The sequence below is a fragment of the Pocillopora damicornis genome, chromosome 5 (genome assembly GCF_964200805.1).
Source record: "Pocillopora damicornis chromosome 5, jaPocDami1.2, whole genome shotgun sequence".
Classification (NCBI taxonomy): domain Eukaryota; kingdom Metazoa; phylum Cnidaria; class Anthozoa; order Scleractinia; family Pocilloporidae; genus Pocillopora; species Pocillopora damicornis.
In genome coordinates, this window is record NC_142674.1 from 27,395,878 (window position 1) to 27,418,684 (window position 22,807).

Genomic DNA, 22,807 nt, shown 5'->3' on the forward strand with positions numbered 1-22,807 from the left:
GACGCCACAGAAAATAACCCCCAAGGTTCGGTTGATGAGCGAGCCATGGTAACAAATTGCAGAGTGTTCTTGGGAAATTATGTAAGGGAGATGAAACGGCTGGAAACTGAGTCCAACAGTGATATCAGTGCATGCAAGATTACTGAACAAACATTTTGATCGTTGATGAAGGGAAGAAATCTTGTAGAGAGGGAAAAGAATGAGACCATTTCCCACAATGGCTGCAATGGAAATTATAAGATCAATAACGAAACAAACATAATAAGACTTCGATCATATACGCCCGAGAAGCAACGAAATTGATTAATTCTTGTTTGGTTTGTATTTTCCGTTAGGTTCTCCATGTTATTTTATAGCAGTTACCACTCTTTCATTGCTAAAGGCGTTGAGAACTCTCCTCTTGAACACCACACTGAACATCCAAAGAACGAATCTAGTTTCCGAAATGAGCAGGTGGTGATGTTTAAGTCTCTCTAGCCATGTAAGACTTTCAACTGCAGACGGGGATTTTCTATATTCAAGAAAAACAGAGTTGAAGGGTTTTCGGTCAATACCATTTTGTTTTCTTTTTTTACGGTGATTTTCCAATATTTCGTGTGGCTTATTTCTTCATTTTTACTTCAAAAGAAGCATGGAGGTAATTGTTTCTTTTCAGCTGGCTATTTGCGGTGGTAACACTTTTTTTCCGCACACCACACCCAACTCGTTTCAAAGCAAATTTAATTAATTTTAAAGTTGTGTTTTCTCATTTAAACTTAAACCCTAATCGAATCCATTCAGAGGAAAAAGTAATATCGAGCTAAGATTTTCACGAATATTTTTTAGCCTTGCGCCTATGTTTTTCGCCAAGTTAAAGAGTACCTCTACTCACTGACATATCCTGACGAGCCGGTAGATTGGCTCTGGCTAATGAATTCTGAATTTAGGGAACACACTCGTGGCAAAATAATTAATTTTTCAGAGAAGTGAGAATTGCAGTAAAGAAGACAATCAGAGCGTTTTGTTGTTGTTTGTAGCTCAATGATGTCTTTATTTATGCGAATTCACCACAATGTTTCTTAACATAAGTATATTATGCAAATTTTTTCATCTAAAAAGCACTTGCTTATAAAAGAACCACAAATATGTTACCTTAAAAACAAAACGAGCATAGCTAAGAAGGGCAAAGACACACATGGGTCAGGAACTGAAAAGAAAAGCTGACTTGTTGAGAAAGCTCTACAAAGTATTGGCGAAAAATAATTCACAGATTCTACGTCATTTAGTATGTTAAATAAATGTGGCACCTGCTTACTAAACATGATGAAAATTCAAAGAATATGAATAAAACACGAAAGAGTTAAAAACAAGTCTAATTATAGCTGTGACATTTGTCATCGGAAAATCAGACAACAGGAGGAATTTTTTATCCAATAGAAACTGTTAAAATTCTCAACAAAAAAATAATACTCTTATATCGAATACGGATCGCCTAATAAACGTTCATTTGCTGCCAAAAGAGGGAAAGACAGAACCACAAGTCTAAACGTGAGCGCCAATGGCGACCCTCACTAGCCAGTTATCTTCACAATTACCAATTGGAGTAGTAGCATTTCTCTTCGCTTTCAACATTGTCCTCTCCTTCATTGCATCTCTTGGTAATGCTCTGCTTCTATTAACATTTTATAAAGTGTCCTCTTTGCATCCCGCTGCAAAGGTCTTGTTTGAATGTCTAGCCGCTACCGATCTTTGTGTGGGTCTTTTTTCACAACCTCTGTTCGTGACTGTTTTATTTCTTTACATTGATCTTGGTAACACCGACATAGATATTGTGTATTACGTCGAAGAGGTTGTTTGTATATCCAACTATGTTTTGTTTGGACTGACTGTACTGATATCAACAGCCATCAGTGTTGACAGACTTCTTGTTGTGTTTTTGAGGCTGAGATACAGACAAGTTGTGACACTAAAGCGAACTCAAGCTGTTATACTTTTATGCTGGATAATTGCTGTTTTATGCGGATTGGTTCGTGTCTGGAGTCAAACGGTTTCGGAGATTGTTGTTTTTGTGGCCGTTGTGGTATCTCTGATTACTTCCGTGTTTTGCTACGTAAAGATCCACCTGAGATTACAGCGGTACCAGGCTGAAGTAGAAGACAACCCTGGCGAAGGACGGTCAAATGCAGGAGAAGATATAGGAGCAGGAAAAGATGAAGCAGGCGCAATAACGGGGACAAGAGCAGCCACAGAAGAAGGAGCAGGAGTAAACGGTACAGGAAGGGGAAGAGTACGTGCATGGACAGCAAAAGATTCATCAAAACAAAGATTAAACGAAAGAGTTCAACTAAACATCAAACGATATCAGAAAACAGTTTCCAGCATATTTTGGGTGCAGTTGGCTTTAGTGGCATGCTACACCCCTTTTATAATTGTGTCGATATTGAGACATACAGTACTTAGTGGATCAGCAATTCATGCTCTGTGGCTCTTTACGAAAACTTTAGTTTATCTGAACTCATCTCTGAATCCCTTTCTTTACTGTTGGGAAATCACAGAAGTGAGAAAGGCAGTAAAGGACACAGCCAGGGCGTTTTGTTGTTGTTCGTGATTCGAGGTCGCCTGCATTTATGTGGAAAAACTTCCGTGTCCTTAAAGAAATAATTTTTTGCGAATTTTTATATTAATCAATAAGGAATCATTGAATGCTGACAAGCAATTGCACTTACAGAGTCGAAAACTCTATTGCAATATGAGGAGGAATACAAATTTCTTTTTTTTTTCCCATTTTCTCTTTACAGGAAGGAGAATAATAAGAAGAGGAAGACATAACATCAATTAGTCTCTTTTTTTTGCCATGAAATACAATGAGATATTGATTGAGAATTGATTCTTTCCATCTATTTTGGACGGGTTTCTAATATTTATTTAAAGATCGCCCATGCATAAACAAAATTAATAAATAAACATTAATTGTGGACTTGTCTTTGCTCGATGTGCCCTGTTCTCTCATGCGTAAATCTAATAACTCGCATATTGACTAAACAAACCGTTTTCAGCGAAGTGCGAAGCAACTTTGTCGAATAAAACCTTAAAAGAGTCTACCCCGTACATTTGTGCGGCCCCTTTAGTCCTATTGCCGGCGGCGCTTTTAAACAAGTAAGGTTGTTATTTTCTTTTCCTTATTCGCCGCCTCACTTATTGCTGACTTCTCTATACATTCATTCACAGTGAACCACTGCTTTCTTTTGCATTTTTGGCCTCTTTCAGCTGACTTTTCCCCACAATCAGGAGGAAAAACCTCAAGATGAATATGTCTAACCTTTATTTTAAAATGCGTCATGCTTGAATATCAAATAAGACTAAATTAAACATCTCTCAAATTGAGGAAGCCACAAAAATGGCTGATTGGTAATTAAATGGCTTATATTTTGGTATTAGTAAATTCGAGAATAATAAAAAATGAGATTTAGCCAAACTTTAAGTTCTCTTGAACTTTAACTTTATGATGAAAACACAAGCGCGCGTCTCAGCCCTTATCAATGTTCAACAAAATTTTTTTTTCCACAAACAGTTTACATCTGCTTCCAAAAACAAAGCGTGGAATGTGTAATGATATATCACGAATAAATCATTCACACGAGCTCTAGAATATACTCTAGGCCATTTCGGCAATAGTCTTGGTTTTAAGGGCGTGATGAATGACTCAATAGCTTAGTCATGAAAACCGGTTACGCTCACACAGAAAGGCACAATCCGTCTCCTGACGGTTTTCAAGAGGTATTACGTATTTACTTATCAGTACCTGTTATAGTATTTAGCCAGAGACTAGCAAATTGAGTCATCAGGCTTTCAAATACTTTATTCTTAGTCGCATAAATAGACCGTTTTTGGTTGACAGATATGTCAGCCTGCTTGTTTTGATAACACCAAGGGTAATAATATATGATTATTGACACAATTTAGTTATTGTTGTGCGTGTGCTGGTGTTTGGTGGTCAGCCAAGACCTTTCAAATTTATTTATATTTCCTTTATTGACATTAATTTTACAAGATATGGATAGAAAAATGATTCATTTTCCAATGTTGTCTTTTCTGAAATGTTTGCATTATCGATGCTAATCGCTACACTGGAAATTTATCAAATGTTTATTATTTCTTAACTCTTCACCGAGGTAGATTTAACTAGAGGTGGATATTTACCAAGCTGCGAAGCGGAGATGTAAACACCCACCTCTTGCCACCGCACTTAAATGACTATTTGTTTTAGTGTATACTTTAATACTATGAGATAAAATGATGCAAAAAGATGATTTTGATTAATTTATTCCTGAAACAGTCTCAACTTTTTTGGGCGCAATTCCCGTGGAGGTGAATGGAGAAGGATGAGCGAAGTTACGTTTTAGTGATTACTTTTGGGTTCTTTATATTCATTTTGAGTGGGTCGAAATATGTCAGATTTTCGGGAGGTTCAAATAAAAACATACTTAAATTTAATTTCGTGTACAAAAATTTCGAAACCCTATCTAAACAATAAATACTTCCTACAACGTATCCTCAACAGCCAAATAGACAAATACCGAGATAAAAGACATGAACCAAAATTGTGTAGATCGACGTCAGAGTCCCTACTGATCTTTTATCGACGATCGTGGTTTTACTTCACTTTAATTTAAAGGACACTCCACGTCTCAGAAAAAAATTATTGTCTTCGCCCAGCCTTGAACTGGGAAAGAAATCTGAAGTTTAGCATCATCCAATAATATTCAGTAAAACAAGATTGAGGGGCATATGAAAAGTCATTTACATATATTCTGAATAAGACAAGTCATGTAACAACCGCTGCTGGCACTCTGGATTCAAAGACCAGAGGGTCAGAGAACTCAGAATTTATGAGCATTACTTGTTGTCTATCAGATGGATTAATGATGAACTAAGCCGCACCGAAATGCCATCGTTGATCTTGGCAAAGGCCTTGCTCATATCAAGAAACACAACGAAAAACAGTAAGAAAATAACCACAGTTGCTTGTTTCTCTAAAAAAATCAGCACAGTTCTCCCCACGATGAAAGTTGAAGTAATAGGTTAGGCAATGTTAGCTTTATATGTAAGTGTTCGTGGCAAAAACAAAATTGAAAAATGATTGAATGAGAATCCATTGTTATATTGGCTCGACTGTGTTTTGAAGGAGCCTAAATGTCATTTCAGTTTATTGTGTCCATCAGATGTACAGTTAGATTTCCTCGCCCCACCCTTTTTCTCCCTTTTGTCTCTACTCTTATTAATGACATTTTCTGCGCATATGCCTTTGTTTTACTTAAAGTGGTCTGATCCGAACCAGCAATTTTGCTGCAACGAATGGAGTAAGCAAAACGAGTTTAGCTTATATAAGTTTACTGAAGCATTTAGAGAGTGCTTTACAACAATTTAATTATTCCTAACAGGGTAAATATTCATTGTGACTTGGGAGAGATCAACATGTCCATTATTGTTCTTCTCTTCAGTGCACTTACAAAAAATTTAAGAAATATTACTTATACTAGGAACAATACTCACAAATTTACGCAAAATTTCTGACTAGATCAGTTATAAAAATTATCTTAACGGCAATTTCTTTTTCTCTTTTTTTTTTCTTGTCTCTATCAGGCTACAGTAAATAACAACAACAAAGCACTGACAAGTGCACCAAGCGAATAAACGGTAAACTAAGAAATGCAAAAGTGAAGTAAATAAACAAGTTTTTTTTTTCCAAGAAAATTCCATCTTACCTCCATTTATAAACTATGAAAATGGTTATCATCACTACCAAAGCATTAATAAAGCAAAAGTACGATAGAAACTACATCTTAAAATCAAAAGCTATGAAATATTGAGGCTGAAGTTCTCGAAATCTAAACTACAAATTACCACAGAGTGTTATAAGACTACAACCTTGGAGGTTCAGCAATTCTACTATTAAGCCTCAGTCCTGCACAAGAGGAGTTACTTCAGATGACTCCTCGTCTTCGTCACTTCCAGTTTCGTCTTTATCTGCAGCAGTAAGTTGATCACCATCATACTCTTGTACGCCAGCCTCCCCGTCAAGAAGGTCTACAGCATCACTTTGGTCGTCCATATAGTTTCCAAGATCGTCTTGTTCATCCTTCGTGTACTTTAGTTGGCAAGTCTCAGGTTCTTCTTCTACTGCCTCCTTTTCAGATTGAACTGCTACAGCACCTTCATAACCAACGTTACTTTCAGGTTCACTTGTTACACCTTCTTCGTCATCAATTTGAATATCTGGAGGGAAAACGGAATCACTGTGGCCTTCTTTTTCGATCAGGGGATTGTATTCGAAAGAATCAAGATCTTCTTCCTCCATCACACAAGGGAATGGTGAGGTATCAGGTTTGTTCACCTCATTTGCGGAGCGTGCTAAAGAGTTAGGATCTTCTTTTTCAGTGACAGATAGGCTTCCTGTGGCTTCGAAATCTTCTTCCCCAGTTACAGGGGAGCATGCTGAGTCATTGGAATCTTCTTCCTCACCCATTAGGGGGCATGCTAAAGAATCAGAATTTTCTTCGTCAGTCACAAGGGGACATACTGAAGCATCTAGACCATTTTGGTCCATCACTAGGGAGGATGGTAAAGGATCAATTTCTTCTTCCTCAATCGCAAGAGGGCACTCGTAGTCATCAATTTCTTCTTCCTCAATCGCAAGAGGGCACTCGGAGTCATCAACATCTTCTTCCTCGTTCTTGCTAAGATATGGTAAAGTATCACTCTCCAAAGGGTACGCTTGGGCATCCATATCTTTCTTATCACTCTCAAAAGGGTATGCTGCGCAACCTTCTTCTTCTACTTTGATTCTGAGAGGGAAAGCTGAAGCACCATCGTCAATTTCAACCATAGAGGGATGTGCCGTAGCACCGTGCTTACCCACTTCACGGGCGAGATTTCCTGCGGCTGCCTCTTTGTCTTGTAAGTTAATAGCGAAGGGGAAGGCTGTAGGACTATCGTCAATTGCAACCACAAAGGGATTTGCAGTGGCACCGTGCTTACCCACTTCATGGGCGAGATTTGCTGCAGCTGCCCCTTTGTCTTGCAAGTTAATAGCGAAGGGGAAAGCTGTAGCACCATCGTCAATTGCAACCACAAAGGAATGTGCAGCATCACCGTGCTTACCCACTTCATGGGCGAGATTTGCTGCAGCTGCCTCTGTATCTTGTCCGTTGATAGCGAAAGGGAAAGCTTGAGCACCATCGTCTATTGCAATGACAAAGGAATGTGCCGTAGCACCGTGTTCACCCACTTCACGGTCGGGATCTGTTGCAGGTGCTCCTTCGTCTCCTACGTTAATTCCAAAAGGGAAAGCTGTAGCGCCATCGTCCATTGCAACCAGAAAGGGATGTGCCATAGCACCGTGTTCACCCACTCCACAGATGGGATTTGCTGCAGCTGCTCCTAGCTCGTCCGGTCCTGCATCTTCTGGGTTTGCAACAGCTCCACGGTCATCGACAAAGTTGTACTTATCCTCATCATACTTGTCATCGTCAAAGATATCTACATATGTCTATGAAAAAGATTAGAAGGTAATCAAGAACTGCATGAGTTAAAAAATCTTGAACGAATGAATTTCAAAAATTTAACAAAGAAATTCCAAAAATGAGTCACTAAAAAGAAAAAAATAGCAGATCAGATATCGGTCACAAAGACAAGAACCATTAGTACTTGCATGAATTGATAGGAAAAAATTCGGGTAAGGTCTTCCTTTCTGTCAAAGTTTTCCAAAAGTGTAATTTTAAGATCTGTTCCGTTCTTTCTTGTGTGTAGACAACAGAGGGAAAATAAGGATGATCCAGACTGACATGACGTAACCACACTTGCATATGTTTAAAAGTAACATTGGCTCATGATGAAACTGAATTCACAAATTGTTAGCGGCTGGGTAGTTAATGCGTTTTGACATCACATTGACGTGAAAAGAAATTCTCAATTGACTTAGTAGGGTACCAATTTCAATTGCTGAAGTATATCCTGAATTAGACGCTGTATGGCAAACCTTTGTTTTAATATATGTATCCATTGTTTGGTAGAGTTTCACAAAGTGTGGCCGGCTGCCGCTTTCGTATTTCCAGCAGTTTAACATCACCGCGTATCTATAGAAAAACACAGGGACATATGATCACAGTAATTCCGCGATAGGCACTAATATTGCAAGTAGCAAAGTTGAGAAACCACAACTAGTTACAAAAATAACTGAAATGCTAAGTTTATCTCATTACATTGCAGCTCAAACGAATTCTGTGATGAAAAACCTACCGTATTCTTTATTCGGACTCAACAACTTTTCATTTAAATTTTTGTATTGACAAGATAAGATTAATTTCTTAGGAAGACTTCTTATTCAGACCAAGAGTATCAAAAACACCTGACCACAGCAGCAATCGATGTTGCTTTTGACTTATATAACATTCCACACAGAGGAAGCAACACTTACAAACTGTCGTCGATATGTTCAGGCTTTGGCAGACGATAACCTTCTTCGATTTTTTTCATTGTCGTGGATTGAGACCATCCTTCGTAAGGAATGCCTCCTGTGGAAAAATAATGTTTTTTTCTGTTCGCCAAAAAAGCACACTCTTTTTGTTGTAATCACTTTCATTCCTCTCGGGGCGATCGAAATGATTCTTCTGTGAAAACGACAATTAATTGCTGAAATAGATTTCGATTTTACATCAGATGATAGAGTACTGTAAAAAAAACAAATTTAAGTGTAGCGATGGATTTAAGGTTTTTCAATAATGTACTAAATACTTTCAGTTCTACTTAAACTTAAGTTTTATGTCAAGTTGTTATGCATCGTCATAATTTTATTTATCAGCCACATTGAGTACTGCTTCAACTTCTCTATCGTACAATGGTCTTTTGTTCGCTCGGTATCACTCATCAATTAGTAATTGTGCGTGCAATCTCGGCAGGTATATTTCCTGAATGTAAAGTAACAAACAAGTTAAGTACCGACAGTGAAGATTTCATACAGGACGATGCCGTAGGACCACCTGTCAAAGAAATAGAAGGATGACCATATATCTCAACTGGGGTAGAAAGATTATAATCACTCAGATACTTGGGATGTTTAAAAACATGCCATCAGAACATATATAAGCAACCTCCTTAACAGAAAACGCCATATTTATTTGTTTGATTATCCACTCATCCTTTCATCCGTCTGTTCTTATCCTAATCAGATTTTGGATATTGCTCGTTAAACTTAATATTCATGTAAAGTCTCATACTACAGCTGTAACCTCAGCTGTTTCCCAGCTTGACGTTTCTTAATGACCCTCTAATCAATAGAGCACTGAATATTCTAGTTTTCCTCGCTAAGTTAAAGTAGAATCGTAAAAATGTTCACTCTTGGAATATATGTTGATAATAACCAATACAGTACGTACACATCGCTTTTGGTTGACAGTTGTTCCACGTGTCCAAAGAGAATCTCGGGTGCAGTCCATTTGATTGGGATACATCCCTGGATGAGTAACCAAAATACTATAGACATCTGACATCTAAAGAGCCTTGTATACAACTTCTAAAATATTTTGCATATAAGATTAAAACCGTGATATGAGGACTTACGATAATGTCAAGAGCAGTAGACACCTTTGTACAAATTCTATGAAAACAATTCACACACTCCTTTTTCTTTAAATCTCCTGTTTCTTTGCCTTTCGATTTTGTATCTTTGCTATTCAGAGAAGGATATCTCTTCCAGCTTTCTTATTTCCTGTGTTCACTCCATAGGTACAATTTTTTTTTTCTGTGAAAGTTTCGATACGCTTAGAACGGCTTCCCATTGAAGAGAAATGTGTTTTGCAGTAAAACTGTATAACTGAAAAGGAAGGTTTGTGAGGACAGTAATATTTTAATTCTTCACATTTTTATCTTCCATACCCGCAGCCCCAAAACCAATTGACTAAATGATGAAAAAATTCTGAAAATTACCCTTTTGGCATTTCCTGGGCCGTATTTGAAATCTTGATAAGAGAGCCCAAAGTCAGTCAACTTGCAGACACGATGCTCATCAAGAAGGATGTTACGAGCTGCAAGATCGCGATGAATTATCTGAAATCGAAAACAAAAAATGATATGATCTGCCAAAGGGACTTTTATAAACTACATAAAATAAAAAATAAAATATAGGTAGAAAGTTTAACATCATGCTAATGTCAAACCATTTCTCTGTGAAATAGTCATTCTAATGTGCTGGATCTTTTTAGCTGTACAGAATATTCTTTTGACGATTTGCAAGTTACGCCATTTAAACACATGCAGGATCACATACTGACCAGAAAGAGTTTGAGCACTTACCCCTCTGGACGCGAGAAAAGTCATGCCATGTGCGATCTGTTTAGCAAACAGCACCATGTCATATGTTGTCAAGTGGTCGACCCCTCCGACCCCATGATGGTATTGGTCGAAAACCCCCCTGGATTTTCTGAGATAGCCCAGCAAGTCACCTCGCCACAGGTACTCCATGATAAGTATTGGCTGAGCTAAGAGGGAAAAACAAGAAAATTATTATATGGCAAGCAGTGCAGAAGCTGCAAAATGTGTTTAAATTGTACATGCTTTATCTACTTATACATTTGGTTATATCTAAGAAAGAGAGGGAAAGTCAAAGAGGAAAAAACGCAGATAGAAAGCGGATGGACACATACAGCAGATACAGAAATACAGACAGACACACAGAGAGATGGACAGACAGACAGATAAACAGAAAGGCAGAAAAATAGGGATGGCAGATAAATAGACAGAAACTTCCCATCGTAAGTTAAAACTATTATCACAATTAGCGTGTAAATTTTAGAGCTTAAATCTTCCAAGTAAAATGGCCTACATACAGTGCGAAGTAAATTTCTTTAGATTAAACAAAAAATGGAAATAACCCTTGAGTTAGTACACCATCTAAGCAATACTGGTTGACGTCGGATATGTCTTTATTGTTACTGTGAATTAGCTGATTATATTCATAAAAATAGCTGATTACCTCCAACTGTAACACAACCAATGAACTTAACAACATTTTCATGGCCCTCCCTTCCAAAGAGTTTTAATAACTCGATCTCTCTCAGCAGGGCCTTCCTTCCTTTCTGTCCGGAGATTGCTGGGAAACCACACAAAAATTAGATAAACAAACAAACTTTGCATGTCAAGAGAGACACAATTATGTGGTAAACATTTTTGTATACTAAGTGCTATATTACCAGCGCATCTTCTAATAAATTTGGTCTACATAAAAAAAAGTTAGTTTTCTAAACCCCATATAATCCATACTTGTCACAAAAATGTCAGTTAGTCGTCTTGTTCAATTGTATTGAACATGAAATTTCAAAAGTAGATTCATCCTCGTTGAAAAAATTATTTGCTAAGAAAACGCTGCACATCTCGAGCATTGTTGTTAGCTAGGCAAGCTCATTGAACCGCGCAATTGTTTACAGACAACTTACAAAAGTAGAGACGCAATTAAGCCTAGAAATTGCACCTGTTATAATACCTAATAGTCGGTCGAATAGATATTTGAGACAATTTTTATTAAAGATATGCTCGGTTTGCGCCTTCTTGTTTCCTACCGTTCATATGGTACATAATCCTTGCTTTTATCTTACTAAAAACTACAATAATTCGTTAGCATTTCCAGAATTATTCTAAATTCGTTTGACTCTATAAGCTTGTTACAGTCGAACCTGTATTTAGCGGTCACGCACGGGAAATGATTGACCGTTTAACATAGGTTCCACGGAATAGGGCTACTACTGATAAAAGTTTAAAAACGCCACTCTATGCCATCACGGACCACTTAACATACACAACCTCGCTCAAAAATATTACTAACATTGATTTCGGGAGATAAACCTGGATTCAATTTTACTTGAAAGATTATTCTTAATTTTATTTGAGTACTTCTGCTTTAGTGACCGTTCAATACAGGTAAGGAACATTAAAAATAGGCTGTTGGGACTTAGTAAAGGGTGACCACGACTGCTTGATATAAAAAAGCACTATAAGCAAAGGAGGAAAGTTTCCATACTTTGAAAACCGACCGCTTATTACAAGGTGACCGCTTCATACAAGTTCTATTGCATTTTGACGTTCCGCTTTTCCAGCGGAAGAAGATCATACTATCACCACTAGACTGGCAAATGGCTCTGAGCTTTTTGCGCCAGACTCACCCTCTCCAGGTTTCTTTGAGGTCACATGACATTATTTCCCATCAAAAGTTTCTAAGCGAGCAATTTTACAAAATACACGACGGAGTGACATTTTCAGTATTATGGTATTTTCCGCTTTTATTCGCTTGAATGCAATTTAACCAATAAATTTTCATTTTTCTCCATAGCTTCTAATACTTCAAATGATATTCGTGTTCTGTTGTATGGTAGTAGCGTTGTATGACAAAAGACTTAACAACCGATCGCCCGGGGAACCATCTGCTAACAATTTGACATGCCAGCTGGTAAATCATTTTAACGGCGCACAGTTTTTAAGCTATCCATGTTATGTATCAAGTACATTAATAAAGCATATTCTAAGTGAATGCCCTTTATTAAGATATATTACTCAAAAAATTAATAAAGGATAGTTTAATCAAGCTTTATAAGTAAGTACTTACGTAGGAAACATTTCGCAGCAACCGTGCGATTTCCAGGTCTGCCTCGAGAACGACCCAGTAGCGCTCGCCACACTGAACCGAATGCCCCTCTGCCAATATGCTCGCGAAGGATCAGGCGGTCAACTGCAATCTCCCATCCATCTGTGTTTACGTTCAGCTGATCCATCTCAACTTCATCGTCCCCTTCACTGAATAATTGCAGATGAAAACAAGACTTTAACTATCTGTGTTACCTATCTATCTTTTCCTTCTTTGAATCTGGTTTAACGTAACGTGGTAAATATATCCTCTATATTTTCACTTTAATTTTTTGCTTTTCGTTTTTATTTCCGGGTGCTTCAGAAAATTATCACTTGCCAATGAAAAAATTATTGAAAGAGGTGAAATTTAGATACTAATTTACTGAACGCATCGACCCAGAGAGGAGATTTTAATGAATAAACTTAGCGCCGACAGTGTTTTTGGGCATTTTACGTCATATAAATATCGTGCCTCCTACGCAAGAAATGAAATACTAATTAAAACCATCCGAAGTATTGTCCACAATCGATACATCGAGTAATATTATTATAAATCGGCCTACAAGACTCCGAGTGTATTTCAACTGTAGTTTCTGTAACAAAGAGTGACTAAGGGTCAAAGCTTCTCTTCTTCTTTAAAAGTACGTCACCCACAACCTGGCATACTGGTAACAAAAAAAGAGATACTAAACAAGATGTCAAAACAAGTGAAGGACGAACGAATCCAAAACAGACAGGATGTTAGGAAACATTTGACTGCCATTTGATAAGAACGGCTTCGAAAACTGCTGCTGGTTCGAAATAAAAAACCTTTTACTTTGGCCAGTGTGCTCTTAATGGTGAACATAGTCAGTCCGAACAGAAAAAAAAAGACGTATTTACTCAGCAGTGGCGCTTATCACTACTCAACTGAGACTTATTCAAGAGTTAGAAACTTCGGAAATAACCACACGTTCAGACATTGAGCATTAAAAAGGGAATTCACTTACCGCAGCCTAGGTGGCACCTCAGGTGGGGCTTTTGTCAAAGGATATGTGGAAACAGATGAATGAAATCGCTTCGTTGTGAGTAAGAATGACATCATTAACTAAATTAAAGCTTGCGACTCAGAAACCACGTGTAACTTATATTTGACTCTGTTGTCAAACAACAGGAGAAGGAATAAGGTGGGTTATCATGGTGATCACTTTCATATAATTTGTAACCTTTTTGTAATTTGATTAGTAATGGGCTTTGCCGGGACTGTAAGGGACCTTCAAAATCAGTGCTGGAAATGCACCATATGACCTGCTTAAAAAGGCTCCTTCGTGCTCCAAACACTGACGTATTAAAGCCACAATCTCAATCTACCATATGAAGACATCTTATTTTCGTATGGTAACATTTTACCTGTCTCACGGCGTTTTTTAATGTATGAAGTGACCGCCAGTAGAAAAACGACAGCGGCCAAAGGTCCCCCAATGTAGTACCACTCCAGTGAGCTGCTGGAGGGAGCCTCTGAATTTCCCGAGATATAATAATTGAAGAAGCTTAGTAGGAAAGGAATTTGGAAGTTGGCATTAAAAATAAAAATTAATATCACCAATTATCCAAATAGAGAGCTAATTTTTTTTTGGTCCAAAAATTTACGTTGTTCATTGCTTGCGTTGGGTGGCCGGGAATAAACTTTTGAAAAACAGACGCAGATATGTTAATTTACAAAAAACAGGTAGATAGAAAGAGAAAGATTGGTGAAAGAATTACAGAATATGTATAATATACTGCTACTGTTTCAAACTCGTTTTGAAACATTTTTTTCAAATTCCTTTCAAGTTTCTAGTTTCCAGAAGACTAAAAAACCACTGGAAGAGGTTTCTGATGAACATAGAAGGCGGACGTGTAATTACATAGTTATTTACTGGAATTATATTCGGTTGCTTAAACAACTTACCTTTGACATTTACTGTCACAACAGAGCGAGCCACAGTTCCTGGCTTGTTACTTGCTTCACAAGAATATTCGCCATTGTCCTCTTCCCCAAATTCAGTAAGAGCCAGCTTACTCTTTTTTTCATCTAATCGTGTATCTATAATTGCTCTTTCTGTTATTGTTTCTCCACCTTTTGTCCACCTTATGCTTATTGTTTCTTCGTTGACTTTGCAGGTCAATGTGAGTGTTTCTCCTTTGGTGACTGTTATGTCTGTCTCTGGAACAATTTGAGCAGAGGCTTTTCCTGCATTGGAAAAGGGACAATTCATTAGAATGCTTGTGTCTCATTAAAAAATACAACTGCATTATAAACACTCCATATAACAAAACAAAACAAACAAAACGTGGAAACGAAACGAGTCAAATGTGACCTTTTATGGGAATGCTTCGAATATGTTGCTTTAGATGGAAAAAAAGTAAGAAAAGTGTTTCGTAGTGAGTTTCGAAAGAGTTTCAGAACAAGCTTGAAGCCTTTATGTTTTAAATTTCCTGGTTACTATTTCAATCGCCCAGGTCCTCCGCTGAAATTCTAAATCAAGGTCTTGATAATGTTCCATCTTCTCGTGTTCTTTTTTCTCCGCCCTTGTATCAACACAGCAAGTGAGTCCTGCAATACGAAGTTTTTTTTTTCCACCAGTATGGTAGCTGGTCTGATTTCAAGTAGATGATCGTCCGTCTAAATTCTACAGGTCCACAACAACCTCATTAGGTCGTTTTCATCACTTCCTGAGGAGAGTGGACTTACTACATTTTCTCAAGCTGACGCGGTTAAATTTCCGTGGATAAATTGTGGAAATCATGAACGCAATTAGAATCAAGACCTCTTATGACAATTCAATCGATAGAGAATACTTCATGAAAAGTCTGTCCGTATATATATTTTACGCACGAGTTGGTAATATCGGAAATCGAACAGGTGTGCGCAGTGAACGAGTGAGATTTCTGGTACAAACCGACTCGCTGTTTTCCTTGTGTTCCGCATGATTCTTCACAGAAGTTCGTCAGTCATCGTTTGAAAGTAGTTTGACTCGTTAAACAGTCCTGAGAGCGGATTTTTATAATTTACGAGTGGTTTGAAAAGCGGAACTATTCCATAAAAGGATTAATTAGAATGACGTTGGTACGCTCCGCGCGTCAAAAAGCACAATACTTCCCGATTAGATGTATCGTTTTCCTCACAAGTAAAAAAGCGATACGTGCCATTTGATTGGTTCCCGGCTTCTTGGACCAGCTTACGAATAACAACTTATTTCGTGCCTTTTCAGCGTGTAAATCCGTAAATCCTAAATCTGTGATATTCTCCATCCTCATTAGCTAAGTCTCGTTACGAGTTACAAAAGCCATAAATCAACTTTGTGGAGGAATTCTTTCGAACGCGTAATCGCTATTCGACCTCCGATTTCGGTCACGGGTGGAAGCGTCTTCGTTTTAAGTATTTCCGTCTGTTCTAGTTTCCTTGTTCAATGTAGAGAACGCCAATTATGTGTCGTATGTAAAATTGGCTTTTGCGTCTCGCTTCCTTTTTGCTCTCTTCTGAGATTCTGAATCTCTCCATCTCGAAAGTCTATTTAGATTTTTCCAGTTTGGGAGTGCATTGCATATAGTCAAGTATTTCGAATCAATCAACTCTCTATAGCGCCACCACTTGTAATTTTTCCTTAGCGTTACTTTCCTACCCAGATCTACGCAGTTCTTTGCGTTTGTAATCATAAAGATCCAAGGACATTAGTATTAAGCATTCATATCAACCGTTTTTTGAAGATCAGGCCCCGGTCGTTCGAAGGGTAGATAACACCATCCACTGGATAAAACTCTATCTGGTGGATAACGCTTTACGTTTCACTATCCGCCTTACTACAATTGGGCTCAGCTTGCCTAAATTTTCTTCGCGCTATTCCTTTTCTCCGTCGCTATTGCCCTTGGACTTACAAGTTCACTTGAATGTCTCAATCTACTCTTTCTCTATTTCTCTTCTTCATTATCATCATCATCGTCATCATTATCGTCGTCGTCATCATTATCATCATCATCATCATCATCATCAATAGCATTACAACTGAACTCACCATAAACACGCAGTGTTGCTGAGGAACTAGTTGTATTTGCTTTGTTTTTTGCTGTACACTTGTAAGTCCCATTCATCCCTTCGGTGACTCTTGGCGAAACTAGAAATGATTCTCCTTCGTAATCGGTTTGATTGATACCAGATGGCAGGTCACCATTATTAAAAGTCCAGACGAAAGTTGGTGTTGGAATACCTGAGGCTACGCAACCAAGGTTTACGGAGTATCCTTCCGTAAGAAATTTGTTTTTCGGAGGCTCAATGATCTGAGGAGAGACTTGAAGTAAAAAGATCACCAAGCTCAACAAAGGGCCGCATTGTTCATTTCAACCCCCTCTGCCCCCTTCCTTATCCAACCCGAAATGAACTAGTTTGAAAATAAAAACAAATTACATTATTGCCAAGTCTATTTTTAATCCAAGGTTATTTTGAAATTAGTTTTCTTCACTTTTGATATAGGAAGGTATAAGTCAGCCCAATGTGACATCAAAACATTCTTTCATTTCCTTAAAAGATTTCCTATTTTAGCAACAACCCAGGAGTTAACAACTTAGCTACCTATTTATTGATTTATTCATTCTTTTCTTACTGGTTGTTAGGTGTAATATCAACATTATGGTCAAGAGTACCAGTTTCTCTAAGTTCAAACTACACATTTACTTTGAAGAATAGCCAAATAGTAATGGTTAAAAGGTTTGCATCAATGAAAAGTTTACATGGATGTTTCGCTTTCCAACTTCAGTAATAAATACTTAAATAATAATGCACTGATAGCCAATTTGACATTTTTGCACTTCTAAAAATGTACATGAAATCATGACTTGTCAGCCATTGTTATTTAAGAAGCAGAAAGAAAGGTAATTCAAAAATTTAAACGGACTTTTATGATAAATGCCGTGACAAAATATGGTGATATCTATAAAGTCAAAATTGCTCGACGCTCCAAAAGACAATCAGTTTTAAACTGCCCAAAAATTAATTACATGTGTCTGATCACGAAATTCATTTACATTTGTCATTTGTCATATAAGTCGGCATGTTTTCGCTCTTTAAATGTTATTATCAATTAAGTCCTTTTTTTAATATTTTTAATCAATTTTGAAACTTTTGGGGTTTCAAGTCCTTAAATTGCATATGGTATCATAGAAAAGATTTTATCCTCATCCAACCAAAGATATCTAAATTGATTATCGACTCAAGTTCTTTCAATATGTAAATAAGAACCGTACCTCCCACCACTTCGATCCAGAAAGTTGAGTTTTTGCTTCCTTCGCTGTTGTTGGCGCTGCAGGTGTATTGACCAGAGTCTTCAAATCTCGCTTGGCGAATCGTAAGAGTGTTGTTGTTACCGAGATTCACCCCATCCTTAGTCCAGAGTATCTCAGGTGTAGGGAAACCGCTTAGAGAGCAAATGAACTGAAGCGACGAGTTATAGGCAACCGACTGATTCTTGAGCTCAGGATTAATTTCAGGAGGACCTGAGCATAGAATTCAAAAGTACAATTCAAAAAAGGTGAAGGTATGACAAAAAAGAAGAAAAAAAAAACCTCAGAAAATAAGAAGAGCAACTGAAGGAAACAACATTAGTACAACAACAAAAGTACAATTCAAAAAAGGTGAAAGTATGAAAAAAATTAGAAAATGAGAATAGAAACTGAAAGAAACAAAAGTAAGTCAACGTTTTACTGTGACTGTAATATGAAAAGCTGCTTCATTTTTTCCTTCACTATTTTTAGCGCTGCATGTGTATTGACCAGCATCGCCATAAGTCACTCGATTAATCGTGAGCATGTTCCTGGTATTAACTAACTTTCCATCTTTTGTCCACTTCACCTCTGGTTTAGGAAAACCCCTCACGAAACATTGAATTTGAAGTGTTGAATTTAATTTGACAGACTTCTCTCGCCAAGAATTTATTTCAGGAGGACCTTTTTAATTTTAAGAAGAAAAATAATAATTTATATAAAACTTGATCCCCATCCCCTCCCCCTCTACTTCTTTTTAATCGTCGTTTACAATCTTATTGCAACTGTCTTTCTCTCCCCAGCTCTCCCCTGCTGTAAAAATCAAAGCTTGCAACCATGATTTTCACCAAGGAAAAATACTTAGCACCCGCTCACGAAAATCACGCCTGTTCTACATGAAACTGTAATGATCTTTCTTTTTTTACTAAGGAAAAATTGCCTTTGTTGTTTGTGACAAAATATAAATATAGCGTCTAAACTCCGGCAGAAAAAATAAAATGTTTTTAATTAAGTGCGAATCATGTTTTTTTTTTACAGAGAAAACGGGGGGTAAGCTTCCATGGGTCACGGCTCTTGGGTCTTATCAACTAAGTTGAAAATGTAAGATGGCCACCGTAAAGATTTTCTTAGCCAACGTTTCGACCGTTAGCGCTTCGTCAGAGCTAACGCTCTAAAGGTCAGCTTTGATACTTTTTACGGTGGCCAATCTAAATTACCAACCCTGTTGGTAAAACCAAAGTATATTAAATAAAGAGTTTGACGTTTAATTAAAGGACAGTTGAAGGATATCAGTGCAGCATGAATCCTTGACTTTCTCCTCATACATAAAACCACTTACATTTACAAGGCCGTGATTCCCGAGTTCTTGAGCAGTTAAATTCTAGAAGTAAGGTTATCCAAATAATCTTTTAAAAGTAATAAACGGTTGGAGATTAAGTCATCTTATTTATTTTAAAGAAAAAATCCCTTGAAAATAACTGGTGAAGGTTCCTGCCTAACTATCATTACAATCTATACATAAGAGTTTATCCATTTGAATAAAAGTTTATAAATGCTGCATAGTTTTTCGAAGTTGTAAAACAATGGCGAAAACCCGCCATTGCACTTGTGTGTCACAAATTCACCAAAACTCCCTCTTGTCACTTACCGAATCTTTCCCGGTACTCGTTGCACTCTTTGCAGACACTCCAAGACGACCACGCCATACAACCTTTGAAAACAATAAGTTGTGCGCAAAGAGTCATATGTTATATTATCACTCTACCTATGCTCTTTACTTCCTTTGCTGCATTAATCTGCTGCTTGCCATAAAGGATACCAAAATACCTAATTATTATCGTCGATATTCTCAGTTTCTAATTTCCAAAGGGGAAATCGAACTAACATCTCCAAGTTAAAAAGATTGATGGCTTGAAGCTTATAAATCACCCCAACTTACAGTTCCCTATTTAAAAGCATCATTGGTGTTGTCTCAACATCTGTCAAGGATTTATCATGTTATAAGCCAGGGAGAGTAACACTGTTTTCTATTGCTCAAATGGATGAATGTGCAAAAATGTTAAAAAAAAAACAAACAAACTAGGATTTTAACGTTTTCAATTTTTAATTTTCAACTTTTCTGTAAAAGTTCCACCAGTATATGGCAGAGGCCTGAAACGTTGAAATTCAATTGTTGTAACAATTAAAAGTTTTATTTCTATGCAACATCTTTGTCCACACATCCTCTGATCAACAGAGAAGAGTATCCTGTCTGAATCCCTCTATTGAGATCCATTTATTTGTTCAACCATCTTTATCGACCCTTTATCCTGCCTACTGATAAATGATAGTTCAAGCATGGCTACTTACAATCTGTTATATCAGTTAGGATGAGGATGTTAGGTGAACATGAAAAGAAAGATTCACATTCGATGAGTAAATTAGTGGCTCAATATAGCCTTGGAATACTTGACTAACACATCATAAGGTTAACAAACAAACTGAACTCGTCGCACTCACCCGCTTATGGATCCGGAAAGAACGCCGTGAAAGAGAAAAACAATTTTGAAAAGCTGTTAATCCATTTATCTATTCATTTGTTTATTTGAACAAACCAGTTTGTTTGGTACGTCAATATATTACATTGAAATCGATAACTTGTTACATCAAACAAACAATCAGCCACATGTGACTGTTATCTGATGATAATTATACAAATATCTTTTTAAGCAAATGAAGATCATCGCAGTATATACTCAACTTAAGCAGTTGAGAAATAAGGCCTGAGAAAAACTTCAGGCCTGAACGGGAATCGAACCCATGACCTCTGCGATACCGGTGCAGCGCTCTAACCAACTAAGCTATCAAGCCAACTGGGAGCTGGTCAATTGTGAGTTCGTTATATACCCGTAGATGGAGAAGGTGTGATAAGAATACATGAAAGTCATATATTTGTACTGCGGAAAATACATTTTAAGCAAATGAAGATCATCGCAGTAAGTGAGTATACTGCGATGATCTTCATTTGCTTAAAATGTATTTTACGCAGTACAAATATATGACTTTCATGTATTCTTATTATACAAATATCATTTATTACAGAACTTAGGTATTGATTTTATACTAATACTGTCCATATCGGTAAAATCGTTTGGATAGTAACATTATAACATTAACAGCTATCATTAACTGTCACTGATATACACTTAGATAATTCTTTGCTATTTACGATTGTAATTTGCTGATCAGTAATCAGCCGGTGCAGAGAGTCAATAATGTATATTAAGCCACAGGAGAGTTATTTATCTATAGGAACGGATGATATTGATAGTTACCTTCCCTTTTGGCTAGACAGAAAAGATAAGATAAGAAAGGAGGAACAGTTAATGATCTAAATAACATAGCTTAAGTTATGAAATAACAATTCATCGTAAAGTTCTACCTCCCCCCCCCCCCTTTTTCCTTAGGAAAGGAATTAGGTTCCAGTACTTTCTCAACAAATGGAAAGCGAGTATTAACGCCTAAATTTACATTTCCCAGAGAAGAACGTGATGTTAGAAAAAGAATCTCCAGAAACTTAAGAGAAAATTATCAAGGATGGGTTGCATTTCTAAATTTCTGTTTAACCTCGTTCACGCCGGTTTCGCGTTAAGGGTTTGACTGATTTTATGCGTGGTATGACCAGCCCTTCAATTACTAGTGTTAAACTTTGTTTTACTTCTGTTCCGCGTTTATCAGGCCTTATAATGATCCTATGGTAGACGCCGTTAATTTTTTTTGTTTGCGGTCTTGTACGAGATTCAGTCGCGATCAGGAAGTGGAGAAAGTTAGCATTGCTAAATTGAATGTTCCTTGTCAGCTGTAACCAGCAGATCACAGGATGAGGGGCCAGTTATGGAAGTCTTTACTAATAAAATTGTACCGAAAGCACGAGTTGAGCTCAAAATTCAAAATAAAGCATAAAAGTAGACTTAAAACACAATGATGACATGGATGTCAGCGTAAATTTCATGGGTTGAAACTGTATTATTGTGAGAGAAAGCGATTTTCGATGGGGATTTCAGAAGTACTCCTTCATAACATCGGAGTTTTGCTACGCCTCGTCCTGCACTACAGCTTCTCAGCAAATTTGATTTCACATGCTCTCGTGTGTTTTCCAGTTCTGGATGCCAAATGTTTGCTTTGAACATGAGATTATTGAGGCTCCAATGATTTTTCGTTGTTCTGCTTCGCTGTGATGATAACCTAACTCTGTTTTTACAACACTTAATCGACATGCACTCCGAAAAGAGTAAACAATTCATACGCGGACCGGTTGTAAATAGGATCTTAGGCACTAAAGGAAAATATAATTGTCTTGAGCATGATTATCAAGAATAAGAATTGCGCGAGATAAACTAAATTCAACTTACCAGCTGAGCGATTGCAGAAGTGGCATGTGAATAAAAGTTATAAAAGAAATAAAATTAAAACGTGCATCTGTTTCTCAAAACATTCATTTGTTTATTGAGAAGTGCTATGCACTTTTTCTTTCGTTTATCACCTGTACTTTAGTGAAATATGTTAACGTATACGCACTGTGAAGGTGCCATGCAAATAGATATGCTTTAAATGACAGAGAAACATGTACTTACGTTCTAATCGTTTTCCACAATTGCCAAGGCCAAGGAATAACAAAAAAAAAATACATCAAGAACAGAAAAATAAATAAAATGAAAGTAATTAACTGCTAAGAGAGTTGATATTCATTAATCAGTCGGCTAAGACCTCTGCTCAACAAATAGTTCTGATGTGAAACCATTTTCATGATTATGACTTTAATTCTCATAATTAGTTTCAAGTAACTAACACCTCAATTTCACAGTCTACTACAGATAACATTAAATCTTTTCGTAAACTGAGC

At 37.2% G+C, this 22,807-nt stretch overlaps 2 protein-coding genes and 1 long non-coding RNA gene across 3 annotated transcripts in view; 1 reads left to right on the top strand and 2 right to left on the bottom strand.

Moving 5' to 3' along the window:
• LOC149046281 (uncharacterized) overlaps nucleotides 1-22,807 on the bottom strand; it is a 98,788-nt gene that overhangs the window by 35,314 nt on the left and 40,667 nt on the right. The gene's annotated exons all lie outside the window — the stretch shown is intronic.
• On the top strand, nucleotides 15-3,084 carry LOC149046286 (uncharacterized). Its single transcript, XM_089207021.1, has one exon. The coding sequence runs from the start codon at nucleotides 1,538-1,540 to the stop codon at nucleotides 2,585-2,587; it is 1,050 nt and encodes a 349-aa protein (XP_089063147.1). The 5' UTR covers nucleotides 15-1,537; the 3' UTR covers nucleotides 2,588-3,084.
• Nucleotides 5,653-19,973, bottom strand: LOC149046287 (fibroblast growth factor receptor 1-like). The gene is made up of 16 exons (XM_089206090.1): nucleotides 19,574-19,973; nucleotides 19,265-19,306; nucleotides 17,911-18,159; nucleotides 16,686-16,958; nucleotides 14,582-14,863; nucleotides 14,041-14,148; nucleotides 13,641-13,668; nucleotides 12,632-12,819; nucleotides 11,009-11,125; nucleotides 10,330-10,514; nucleotides 9,964-10,083; nucleotides 9,414-9,490; nucleotides 8,977-9,017; nucleotides 8,456-8,552; nucleotides 8,018-8,114; nucleotides 5,653-7,528 (listed from the first exon to the last, which is right to left on the bottom strand). The coding sequence occupies exons 1-16, from the start codon at nucleotides 19,668-19,670 to the stop codon at nucleotides 5,939-5,941; spliced, it is 3,591 nt and encodes a 1,196-aa protein (XP_089062216.1). The 5' UTR covers nucleotides 19,671-19,973; the 3' UTR covers nucleotides 5,653-5,938.